The sequence below is a fragment of the Pseudorasbora parva genome, chromosome 4 (assembly GCF_024679245.1).
Source record: "Pseudorasbora parva isolate DD20220531a chromosome 4, ASM2467924v1, whole genome shotgun sequence".
Classification (NCBI taxonomy): Eukaryota; Metazoa; Chordata; class Actinopteri; order Cypriniformes; family Gobionidae; genus Pseudorasbora; species Pseudorasbora parva.
In genome coordinates this window covers 45,006,068-45,019,363 of record NC_090175.1, presented here as the reverse complement: position 1 = coordinate 45,019,363, position 13,296 = coordinate 45,006,068, and the positions used below count along the sequence as shown (strand labels likewise).

General features: G+C 37.2%; 1 protein-coding gene across 3 annotated transcripts in view; it reads right to left on the bottom strand.

Moving 5' to 3' along the window:
* Positions 1 to 2,332: 2,332 nt before the first annotated feature.
* The window catches only part of dlc1 (DLC1 Rho GTPase activating protein), a 111,780-nt gene continuing 100,816 nt past the window's right edge, over positions 2,333 to 13,296 (bottom strand). For all 3 annotated transcript variants that reach the window (XM_067441935.1, XM_067441933.1, XM_067441934.1), the window contains 7 exons: positions 12,254 to 12,461; positions 9,794 to 10,007; positions 9,348 to 9,462; positions 6,801 to 7,013; positions 4,893 to 5,110; positions 4,590 to 4,763; positions 2,333 to 3,899 (listed from right to left, as the gene is read on the bottom strand). In XM_067441935.1, the coding sequence (XP_067298036.1) occupies positions 3,803 to 3,899; positions 4,590 to 4,763; positions 4,893 to 5,110; positions 6,801 to 7,013; positions 9,348 to 9,462; positions 9,794 to 10,007; positions 12,254 to 12,461 (1,239 nt within the window). In that variant the 3' untranslated portion in view covers positions 2,333 to 3,802. The remainder of the gene's footprint in view (positions 3,900 to 4,589; positions 4,764 to 4,892; positions 5,111 to 6,800; positions 7,014 to 9,347; positions 9,463 to 9,793; positions 10,008 to 12,253; positions 12,462 to 13,296) is intronic.

Genomic DNA, 13,296 nt, shown 5'->3' with positions numbered 1-13,296 from the left:
CAAATACTTATATCTCTGACAACAGTAGTCCGGCCAGGATATAGTCATTTAAAAGTTGTTGTTGCAGCCCTCAACTGATGTTGATGTTGACGTGTTGTGTTTTGGCCTGAAGCTCCGCCCTCCACCGATCTACCAATCACAATGCCAGTAGTGTTTCGGCATCTGGGAAGATAGGATACACCGCTCTGCAGACATTTGAAAGTGATTGCAGGACCAGTTTTGTCCACAATCTTACATACACTTAATTTAAGCACAGACAAAAATAAATGACAATAAATTATTGATGTGTCATTGTCCATATTATTGCCTTTGTTCTAGTTTTCCTGTCAGACTGCTCACATGTGGCAAACTATGCTGAAGCGGTCATAAACTGCATACAAACAATCTGGGGGAATTTGTTGTTCTGTTTTCTGTCTGACACATTAACACACTATCATTTATCAATGTGGGAACTCTCCTCTAGCTCATTCTCAGAAGAAATAGGGGAAAACTCTGGAATGCTCTCTCTCTCACACACACAGACACACACACACTCATCCACCCCAACTTTCCTCACACTCGTATCTTATCTGTCCTTTCCTGGCTTGTTTTTTAGTTCCCAGAAAAGCACAACTTTTTTGTTTTTTGTTTTGTTGGATTGGTTCATAAATGTGACTCCATAAGAAGGGTCAGCCTGTTTGCCTTTCCTGGAAATCAGATTGCTGGAAGTGTTAAGGGTGTAAAGGTGACAGATTTCTCTGGCTGGTATGAGTCTGGCCTCAGCTTGCAGGTTTTGCAATGACAATTCCCTCTTTGTTCGAGCGGTATATGCATTATGTAAGCAGATGCTGAGATCACCAGCCACACAGCTGTTTCACGCCCTTAAGACAAGACTATGCCATTTTCTTCTCAAACATTGACATTTCAAATATGTTGGCTTTAGTGAAGTTATTAGTAATAGATGTAGTCACACTTTAGGGTCCAATTCTCAGTATTAAATACAAAATCTGCCTCAATAAACGAAATAATTAATGTCTATTACTAGTTATTAAGGTAGCTGTTTAATGGGAAGGATTAAGGGATGTAGAATATAGGAAGAAGAATATGGGTTTTATTATACAAGTTTTATAAGATTTCCTTTTATGCTCATTAATGACAGGGCACTTTCTGAAACTTTTTTGAATCCTGAAGTAGTGTATTTGGAACCGAAATACTTCATCATACGTCCAGCTTATTATGTTGTAACATTTTGGCCATGTTTAACATGAGAATTAAACTCTGTAACACTGTAAATAAGTCAGAATGCATGAAATAATCCAACCCTTAAGTGCATTTGTCTATATATATATATACATACGGTGCCTTGCGAAAGTATTCAGCCCCCTTGAACTTTGCGACCTTTTGCCACATTTCAGGCTTCAAACATAATGATATAAAACTGTAATTTTTTGTGAAGAATCAACAACAAGTGGGACACAATCATGAAGTGGAATGAAATTTATTGAATATTTCAAAAAAAAATTACAAATCAAAAACTGAAAAATTGGGTGTGCAAAATTATTCGGCCCCCTTACTTTCAGTGCAGCAAACTCTCTCCAGAAGTTCAGTGAGGATCTCTGAATGATCCAATGTTGTCCTTAATGACTAATGATGATAAATAGAATCCACCTGTGTGTAATCAAGTCTCCGTATAAATGCACCTGCACTGTGATAGTCTCAGAGGTCCGTTTAAAGTGCAGAGAGCATCATGAAGAACAAGGAACACACCAGGCAGGTCTGAGATACTGTTGTGGAGAAGTTTAAAGCCGGATTTGGATACAAAAAGATTTCCCAAGCTTTAAACATCTCAAGGAGCACTGTGCAAGCGATAATATTGAAATGGAAGGAGTATCAGACCACCGCAAATCTACCAAGACCTGGCCGTCCCTCTAAACTTTCAGCTCAGAGAAGATAGATCAGAGATGCAGCCAAGAGGCCCATGATCACTCTGGATGAACTGCAGATATATATATATATATATATATATATATATATCTATATATATATATAGATATATAGATATAGATAGATAGATAGATAGATAGATAGATAGATAGATAGATAGATAGATAGATAGATAGATAGATAGATAGATAGATAGATAGATAGATAGATAGATAGATAGATAGATAGATAGATAGATAGATGTTGTCTATCTATCTATGTTAACATATATATAATGTGTTGGACCTCACATGCTTTTGAACATGGCCCGGTTTTACTTTTTTTAAATAATTATTTTAGGTGAAGGAAAGTGCTGAACACAACTATATAAAAAAATAAAACTATTCATGAAACTCGATCACCATTCATGCTGTTTTAATACATTTAATAGTGCATTTTGACCATGATTAATCTGTACAGAAATAACATTAATAATAAAAAAGATAAACAACTTTTTCTCAGTTCTGTAACTTAGAGTGTAACATTTACAATAAAATAAGATACATACAAAAACACGATATGAGTGATATAAATACAGAGAAGTTTAAATTAACTGTCATTGTCATGCGTTATTCTCGGTTTGGCAGCATACGTTTAATTTACACACATTTATGGTACACCGCCGTGGACAGGCACGTAAGTAGTAATAAATCGACACATCAAACCCAGACCGACAGTCATAAAGCACTTCAATTGGAATACTGGACTCATCCGAACCATCACGGCAGAAAGAACTCTGTTGGGTGATTCCAGCACTCCTGCTCTGATCTGCCGTGTGACCGCAGGCCTGGTTATATTTAAGTGTAAATGCAAGCTTGGTTACTATTTTAGACTTTTACTTCATTTCTGGTTAACACTGACAAACAAACATACATCACTTCTCCTCATACATTCTCTACCATCCTCTGACAAAATTGCTGGCTCGGTAGCCCCTATAATCAAACCTGAACATCCAACCCAAACAAAAAAGCTTTTCCTATTCTTTCAGTGATCCTTTCAAGACCGTTGAGCTCACATGCATTTTATTGGTTTGCAGCACTGACCTCGACCAATCACGGGCCTTGGGGTGAGTAAACTGTATTAATGTTCTTCTTTAGAGTCTGAAGAATTGGTCCATCTGTTTATTGGTCTCAGCTTTGGTTTTGGTGCTGTTGGAACCCTCTGTGCTGTTTAAGTGTCTACATACACTAGTCTTTTCCTCTATCACACATTTTCTGTCTTCCTTTCAAAGGTGTGCCAGCCACCACCTTCTGTCTTGTCTACAAACACGTCATGTCCATCCATTCATCCATCTGTCCATTCTCTAAGGAAAGCACTGTACACAGCTTTGCAGATACTATGTAACAGTGATGCACACATGAATGGGTATAAACACTGTATTGCAGCGAGTGCCCGTGCATGGAATATGTCTCATTTGTCAACACACACACACATAAACATCAGACATACTATACATATGCTCACTTCCACAGTCATTCAAAAATACACACACACATACTTGCTTCTCAGAAGCAAAAGCACCCCCCATTTCATGTAGTCACCCTATGACATATTCAGTAACAAGCTCAACTGTTGTGACGTCAAGGATGATAATGTCATAGCAGCAGGAAACGCCTATTTCCAGTCTTTCAGGCGCGTCATTTGATGGCAATCCAAATGGCAAGACCTTTGACCTATGTAGCTTGTTGTTTTCGGCACAGTTGTCAGTCCGTATCATCTAAGGACTTAGATCATCTACCTCTCTAATGTGAGTTCGTTGAGAGGTGAAATGAAACGTCAAAGTACACACCAGGTGTGTGTGTGTGTGTGTGTGTGTGTGTGTGTGTGTGTGTGTGTGTGTTCATTTGTCCAGGCAGGTGAAGGAGTCTCGTATCCTCACCACCTCTGCAGCACACAGGTGACCATACAGCTTATTGTACCATTCAGGGCAACGACCCCTAAAATCACAGAAAAAAATTATGTGAGTGAAGACATTTGTACCTCATTATATTATACCTCATTTGTACCCTCATTTGTACATTTGTACCTCATTATATAAATAAAATTATATATATGTATGTATGTGTTTATATATATATATATATATATATATATATATATATATATATATATATATTTAATTTAATAATTAAAATAAATAAATAAATAAATAAATGCAAAAAATAATGTTTTTATATTTGTTTATACATTTAAATACAAAATAAAAATAATATATATTATAAATGTCATTTTAATATTTCATTTCCATACTTATATTACATAATTATTAGATTTTTTTATCAAAATAAAAATCGAATTATTATAAATAAGTAATTATTAATAATATAATACAACAAATTAAATAAATACATTTATAATAATAAAGGTTACTTTTTAAAAGATATATATCATATTTATAATTGAAATATTTAACTTATATTAACACACTTTTATTTTTTCAATTGTGTAATTATAGCATTAAAAATAATGTATTTATTAATTATTACCAATATAACAATAGAATAACAACATAAAAGTGTTAGGAATCCTAATAATTGGATTAAAATGGAACTAAAATGTTAAATAAAAAATGAAATATAGAATGTATTTGTTCTGAGAACATATTGAGACACCTGTGCAGCTCTTACCTGGAGTCTATTCTGGATATGTGTGTGAGACGGCTCTTGTTGGCTCCGCAGGGTTCGATGTAATAGCGGGAGGTCAGAACGTTAGCACGAACACCCAGCACCGCTGCACTCTCATGATCCACCGACACACACACCAACGCACACACTCCCTTGGGCAAGTCTGTCACCCACGACCTGAAAAGAAACAAACAAATGCATAGGAATTTTATGAGCCCCAAAGAAATCTTCAGATTTGAAGTGAAAGTAGAACAATAGAATAGTAGCATGAAAATCTTTAGGTAAGAAGACTTTGTTTCTAATCACCTGAGCACCACGTGGTCTCTTGGCGGATGGGGCGCCATGGAGTTCCTGACGTACTGGTAGACTTCTGTGTTATGCTCTAGTGTTTCCACAGTCCTGCACTCTAACAGGTCCTCATCCCAGTGCTCCTGCTCCCGCAGAATCCGCTGCAAGACGTCCTCAGCTGGCGCAGGCACGTCCACGCACACTTTCCACTGCCGTAAAGAGGACCCATCCTGAACCTGTCGTGAAAGATGATAACGGTCATTAACGGTTCCGGCACAATAATCGCAGTACTTGACTAGCCTGATATTACTGGGGTCCTAGCTGTGATTTCATCCAAGATGATGTTCAATTGACCTATCGGTAAGGCCCTCCCCTCGAACGCAGATGAGCCAATAGCAGCTGAGCATCAGTTGCACGGACGCCGGAACTCGGACATCTTTAGGTTTCAGCGCTATAGAGAAACATTGGAAAATCTGATGCTCTCATCAGTTTGATGGTGTTTCTGCTACAGAAATTGTAAAATTATGTTCCTGGGGTACTGTAGATTATTTCCTGAGAGAATTTTTTTTGGTTGTCATACTCTCATTAAGTTGCGATTAACGTTAGTGATAGGTAACCAACTGTTCTCATGTCATGTAACGTAAATTAAATCAAAAACACAAACGATGGTCTATATCTCAGTGCGTCTCTCCATATTAAGATGGTTACATGTAAATGAATGTAACCTAACCCTGTGGTACAGGAACAGTGTTGATGCTGGATGTTGTCACCTGTGATCGCCTTTCCTCATATTCTTTTTTATTTCAGTCTGTTTTTGTAAACATTTTTTTATATTTCTGTAAGTTTAAATATATTTAAGGTCTACATTATCTGCCTTACTATATTTTTAGGGACTCCTATTTTGATGGGTATTATAGTTTACGGGTAGTGAAAGGGAGAGCTCACACTCAGTTTATCGGAGTTGTTTTGCAGATACAGGTTTACCAGTTATAAACTGCACCCACGAAAAGGCACATGGTCTGTATGCTTTTATATTGTTAGTTGTATGAGTGTTTATGTGTAATTTGCTGTGTATGTTAATGATAATGAGAGAGAGAGAGAGAGAGAGAGAGAGAGAGAGAGAGAGAGAGAGAGAGAGAATTTGTGAATGAGACTTTAATGCGCACTCTTTGTTTGTTTAGCTCTTACGGTGATTTTTTTGGAGTGGAAAACGATGTAATAAACTTCATAAACCATCAGTAAATTGTAGTCATCAATCAGACGGGGTATACGCTACATTTTGTTTCCAAAAACATCTTGGGATGAGGTTTTCACCTATGGTTTTCACACTGACAGCTGTCATTGTAAGACATAGCAAATCCGTTTGTTTGTCCAAGTAAGCAACATTAACTAAGGGGGGCGGGGCTTACCGATAGGTCAATTGTATGGGTAGCTCAGAGGATTCTGTACTGCTTCATGGCAAGGGTGTCCAATCTTGCTCCTGGAGAGTCAACGTCCTTCAGAATTTAGCTCCGACGTGTCCCAACACACTTGCCTGGAAGTTTTTATTAATCCTAAAGATCTTGATTAACTGGTAAGATGTGTTTAATTAGGATTTGAGCTTAATGTTGTAGAGTAGTGTTCCTCCAAGAGCAAGATTGGATACTCCTGCTTTAAGGGTACTTGAAATACTGTCCAAGCTGAGGGAACTCTGTGAACACGAGTGCGATTTGGTAGTTGTGAAGCGCTAGAACAGACTGATGTCATGGTGGGCTCTAGGCCAAAACAGAGCTGGGAAAAGACACTTTCACATGAGAAAAGTTATGTAAGGGAAAAAGACAGCTTTTCCATTAGGCACAGGCAAGACAATTAGCAAAGGAAGGAAGAGAGATTGCACATGGAATGGGAAATAGTGTCCAAGTGTCTTGAATAGGGTGTTAATCTTACCTTCTTATATGCGAGTTCAGCGTTCTCAGGAGTCGAGCAGCTGTCATAACCTTTGAATTTGTCCTTGGCTTCTTTAAGCAGGGCGTCGACACTGTCTTTGAGCAGACTTTGGTAGCTACAGGAACCACAGTCTTCCACCAACACCTCCATCCGCATGGGACTCAAGCCCTGCTCCACGTAAGAGTTCCTACAGCGTGACATCTCTTCAGGGATCTGAAAGAAAAACAAGGTAGTAAAAAAACGAATAAATCCCTTTTTCATGCTGGTCCAACTCGGTTTGGCGCTGGTAGGCCAGCATAACCATAATGTTCACCAGCATGATCTTCATGCTGATGATGAAATACATCTTGCTAGTTAAGTTAGTCATAGCCCGATGTTGAAACCAGCACACCAGCAATCATTTAGGGTCAACAATTTGGGTCATTTAAGGTCCAGCTGACAAAACACAACATATACAAGTTAGTATTTTCAGCAGGGACCTTTAGAGAACAAAATTAATTAAAAGAGAATCTTGTAATTAGATGCAAATTAACATTAGCATAAGCGCAATATTACATTACCCATGACAAATCATGATAATATGGTTGTACAGTAAAAAAAAAAAAAAAAAGTTGGTGTAGAAACTATTTTTACTTCAAAGTCAATTTCACAAACGATTACAAAGAAACAGGAAGTAGCACAGTGAATTAAATGTGAAATTTTAAATATTTTCGGCTACACTTTATTTTAAGGTGATAATTACATTGTACTTAAATAAATACTGAGTATCATTAATTAACCTCGTTTAATTAGAGTTACGGTTAGGGTTTTAGTTTGGTTTATGGTTTGTTACTTGTAAGTATGCATAATTTACTTATAAGTAAATGTGACAATGTCACCTTAAAATAAAGCGTTACATATTTTCTTGTAAAATGTACTATATTAATCTTTAATACTTTGTTTTACATCGTTGTATACTAGTTGTCACAGCCTCAAATACTTAAAGGTCGTGGCTACCTATTATACTAAATCAGAAGATTAAAACTGCTCTTGGTGTGAGTGAAATGAATGTGAAAGGAAGAGAAGAGAAGTGAAAAAATTGATTCATTTGTAACTGGAAGTGGCTCATCCTGTTTGTGTGTGTGTGTTGTCCAGCGTTCTGCCCTTATCCCCTGCGAGTGTTATTGTGCGTGTCCTGTCCTGCTCTCTGTCCTTTTCCTGCCTGACTGATGATGTTGGTTCTTGTCCCTTTCCAGCATTTGTTGAGATAAACTAGTTATCTGCGTACAGCAAAAAGCATTACTATGATGGATACAGGGCGGCCAGACCTTCCTCATCAGATTTAGGAGCGGAAGACCTTTAATACAAGATGCTATCTTTCTGTTACTCTCTCTGAATTATCTGCTCTCTATAAATAGCCCATTCAGAAGAAAATAACTTCTGCTAATTGACGTAAATTGAGTTATTTTCTTATGTTAATGGCTCCACATAATCAGCTTAATCTAATAAAAGAGTTTGTTATGATCTGTTCAGGGAAAGCAGTAGCACATGGTTTGACAATTGTGCAAGTGTATCGGCTAACATTACAAGACAATGCTGCTTTGTGGACCTCATTTTTCATACAGACGCTAAATTGAATTTCTTCTGTTTTTCAACCTTTTCTGACTTTCATTATTTGTCTTTTAATGACATGACTTTTCATATATTATCCAGCTAAAAACTTCCTTTCTGACCTCAAAATAGGTACTACAAGGGAAAGTGAGTCTATGTACTGTATGTGTATACGTTGCAAAAATATTTGAGATTAACCTGCTGTTAATATGTGATACAAATTGCTACCAGAGGTTAGCTATTTATTTACTTATTTATTTAAGTTTTCTACAATTCCCACTGCAAGGAAAACATATATGTGTGTACAGTGTGTATACAGTATAAAAAATACACATATGCATGTATTTAATAAGCGTGCTATATTAACATGTATGTATGTATGTATACACACATTTATAAATATTATATATTTATTTATTATCATTTATTTATTAAAACTATTTATTAATTATAATTATTATATAAATATAGCAGTTTTTATTAAATACATGCATTCGTATATTTTTAATATATACACTGTACATATGGTACACATATTATTGAAATACAAACTTTTATTTTGGATGGGATTAATCGATTAATATATATATATATATATGTGTGTGTGTGTGTGTGTGTGTATATATATGTTTATGAGTATTTGTGTGGGCAATTAAGGGATTGTTCAGTGCGTAACAACTACATAAATCTTTTTAAATAAATTCAGGAGTTTTGGTAGCAGATGTGTTGCCATGCTGTAGCGCGAGCGTGCATTTGTCTTAGTACCTGAGCAGCACATGACAGAGAGACACATCTGGTGCAGAGTGATAAGACCACCAGTTTTAAACTGATACCGACACAGCTTTGAGAACATTGATGTGCGTGAGAGATGAAAGTTTTGTCTGCTTTTTTCTTAAAACATGCGTGTTCGCGTGTTTATGTTGGACGAATGCACTTAAGAGATAAAGTCATGCTCACCAAGAAGAGTTTTCTGCACTCCTGTATCATATGCGCCAAGCCATGTGTGGCCGCCAGGTTCTCGTTCAAGTCCCTTTGGTCTGGTTTTCCCAAGGTGTTCTTTCTGTTCATGACCCTGTGATAAGGAAAACTTATTAAAAGAGCTAAACAGATAAAGTAAAAAAGATGTTTGATGCAAGAACTTATCTAATCTCGGTGTGACGGCTAAAATGGAATGCTACATTCTTAAGTGCAGCAGGCATTCAAAGCTTACGCAAGTCATCTCTTTTTTTTACCTATTCTTCCCTAGTTTCCTGTTTTTGTAGGCAGGTTATTCAAGCGAGATAGAGTATAATTGCATGGGTTAAGGGTTTGAAGTAGTCGTATACCAAATATGATGGAAGTTTGCAATTAAAAAGATGAGCAGATCTGTGTGAAGTCTGTTAACAGACTAAATACACACGCACCTGGGTGAGGAGCTCTCTCTCCGCAGTGTGTTGAGGTGGAAGAGAGAAGGTGCCAAACACACGGCCAGGTTAGTGCAGGTCATCTGGTTTTCACCCACACTGGCTGTTACATCACTCAGGAAGCACAACAAAGTCTGCAGGGCCTCGCGGTTCTCGTCCGGTAAAAGCAACACAGCGGCCCTCACTGCCTGCAGACGCTGCTCTTTGGGAACATCTAAAAACCGACAGAGTTGTTTCATTAGTTTACTCCGAACACAATGTATAAGGCCCTGTTTACACTTCGTAAGATGCGTTTTGTTCCATCGGATCACTAATGGATGATGCTAAAGGTGTAAACGGGGTCTAAAAAGTTGAGTTTGTCCACTTCCAAAGGTTGTCGGAAAACGCATTAGACTGGATTGCTTAGTTTAAACGCTCATTTGGTCAAATGCATTCGAACAGCCACAAAAGACGATGTGTAAAGATTATGGGAAGCTTGCTAGCCAGACGGGATTTGTTGGCTGAAATTTGGTTTAAAGACAAAAAACTTCAGTGTTCCTGATTTCTACCATGCACTTCGGTGTTTGACATGTTCTTGTGGCTGTCAGAGCCGAAACAAAAGTCATCTCTGGGCACGTTCATATGCAAATTGCATGAGCTTATTTTATCCATTAGATCAAAAGATCTAAAAAAGCCCATATATTTACCCTTCCTCTATGGATCTCTCTTCCTCTTTAGATCCTTTCCCCTTGAAAAAAATCAGGACAGAACGTGGACAAAAGAGACAGATTAAAACAACAGGTGGAAACGGTGGAAACTTGTCTACTTGTGATCCCATTTACCAAATTGCATCTTAATACCAGCTGTAAACAGGCCTAAGATACACACAAAAAGTACTGTGGCAGTGCATCGGTGCAGATATGTTCATGATATTCTTTGCATTCCAAGCAAATATACACATGGTATAAACATGACAAAACTCATGATAAACCATGTCTAAAACAGTAATACTAGTGGTATATTTTTTACATTTTATATTATTTATGTATATAATATTTGTTTATTTAATTCAAATTATGTATTATATTTATATACGTAATTTATATTTATATTTTATATATTTTTTTATTATCTGTATTTTTTTTATTATTATTTTTAATATTTAAATATTTACATTTTGTACCATCATTTTTTTTTTTTTCATATTTTAATCAAAAAATATAATACCATAAGTTAATACAATCAATACTGCCACAACTTTTTCATTATGTCATTCGGAGAAGGAAGGAAGGAAGGGAGTTAGTCCAGATCAGGGAGTGGTGTTCAAACTTCAGAATCAATCAACAATATAAACCAACTAGACTGACAGAAGAATATAGCACACTCAAACCACACAATCTCTATATCTAGCATATCTGCAAAGTGTTGTAATAAGCCACTGATAAAAAAAAGGCTTTTGAACAGCAAAGGACGTATTGACGTGAACTGAAATGTCATGTATGGAGTTGTGTGAGTGTCCGTCAGATGATGTCTGTTATTTTCACCCTTGGGAATGAAAGACCCTGTGTGAACACAAAACAGGCACACACAAACCCTTGCTTTTCTGTGTGGGATTGAGGCCTCTCTTGTGGTTGGGGTCAAATATAGTCTTTGAGAGGACATATTTGTGCTGGTTGTTTTCTTCGTAATTGTGGTTGGGGTAACAGACCACTTTAATCAAGCTGTTTTCCTGAAAGACTGGATTTATAATGCTGCTTATTGTGGCCTGTCCAAGCAAGAACAATGTACCATAATCTCACAGTATCTATATAATATCATGTTCTGTTTACTACAAATGGAATAATCACTGTGAATTTTTGACACATGACCGACAGACCTCGTAAATCACATTAGAGAAGTCTATAAAATTGTATTATATTCTCGTTACATTTTCTGAACGAAACACGGATAACTATAAAATGAAATAAATTAATGGAAAATTGTTCTGGCTCCAAACCAGGCACAATTTTTAAATACATGTACCTTGGCATCATCTACAGACTAATTTATGGATGGTTTACCAGAGTGCTGTACGTGTTTGGAGTTGTTCAAGATTCTGATATTTGAGGTGAGCACACACGCATATTAGAGAGTTTGTGTGCTGTGAAATACCTGTGGTAAGTACACACTAGACCGCTTGTGAGTTACAACTTGGTGCTGGCACTGATTCACATCCTGATTTATATGTGACATCTGACAGCTATTTCCTGAACTTGTTTAGATTTCTTCACCCATCCAAGAACGAGCATCTACAGTATAGTACAGTCATTGTGTAGTTGTCAGTTCTGGTTATGAAATGCCTTGCTCTTTTAATGTTTGAGTTCTTGTTTCAAAAGCTACGGTATCAATGTGTGTTAGTATATTTTGTACAGGCATATGTCTGTGCAAGTGTGTGGTCTTTTACAAAAAAAAAAAAAAAACGATTTCTATGCAAGTTCTTACACTGATATATTTGCAGAAAGGTTTCAGACAGTTTGCTGGTAAGCAGAGGCTCTGGAAGGTCTCGAAAATACTGCTTTAGCATGTCGGCCACGTCATAAGCCGACTGGCCCTCATAGTTGACTCCGCCCCCACCAGCACCACACGATTCGTTCATTTGGCGAAGGGCTTGGATACGTGACTTCACCCCTGATTTCCTAAACAACCCCACCTGTAAAGAAAGATAGGTTAGACGTTTAGTATAAAATATGTTTTTAAGTTGCTACTGAAATGCAAAATTTCTTTAAATGCGGGCATTTTAAATTATCTTCCCTTATTCACATGAATGCTCTCTTTCTTTATCAAAACTGACAGCTAAATAGATGGATTACCACCGTGACCGTGAGTTTTCCTAATACAGGAAAGACATCTCTAGGAAAACTAACTACTTACTGCTTCTTACATAACTCAGTTATGAAGCCTGAGAGAGAGAGAGAGAGAGAGAGAGAGAGAGAGAGAGAGAGAGAGAGAGAGAGAGAGAGAGAGAGAGCAAGAGAGAGAGAGAGCGCAAGAGAGAGAGAGAGCGCAAGAGAGAGAGAGAGAGAGAGAGAGAGAGAGAGAGAGAGAGAGAGAGAGAGAGAGCGCAAGAGAGAGAGAGAGAGAGAGCGAGCGCAAGAGAGAGAGAGAGAGCGCAAGAGAGAGAGAGAGAGAGCGCAAGAGAGAGAGAGAGTCCATAGATCAATTGCTCTCTCATAAACACCTCTGGAATGGAATTTCAACCATGTGGCTAACTGGTAATATGTAACTAGTGAATATATGGAACCAGGACATTCTGGCATATTTTGCTATGTACAAACGTAGACTGAGAGTGTTGTACTCAAATATGCGTTGAGAAAACAACAGATGTCTTGCGCTTAAATATGGCCTCGTTGCATGTAGCAACACAACAGGGAACATCCAACTAAACAGCTGTTCAAATAGAGATCATTTAGCTAGGTTATGACCTTGAAAACAATTTTCTCTTTGCATTTTTGTATTAACACATATTTAGATTGTTGTTTTTCTAT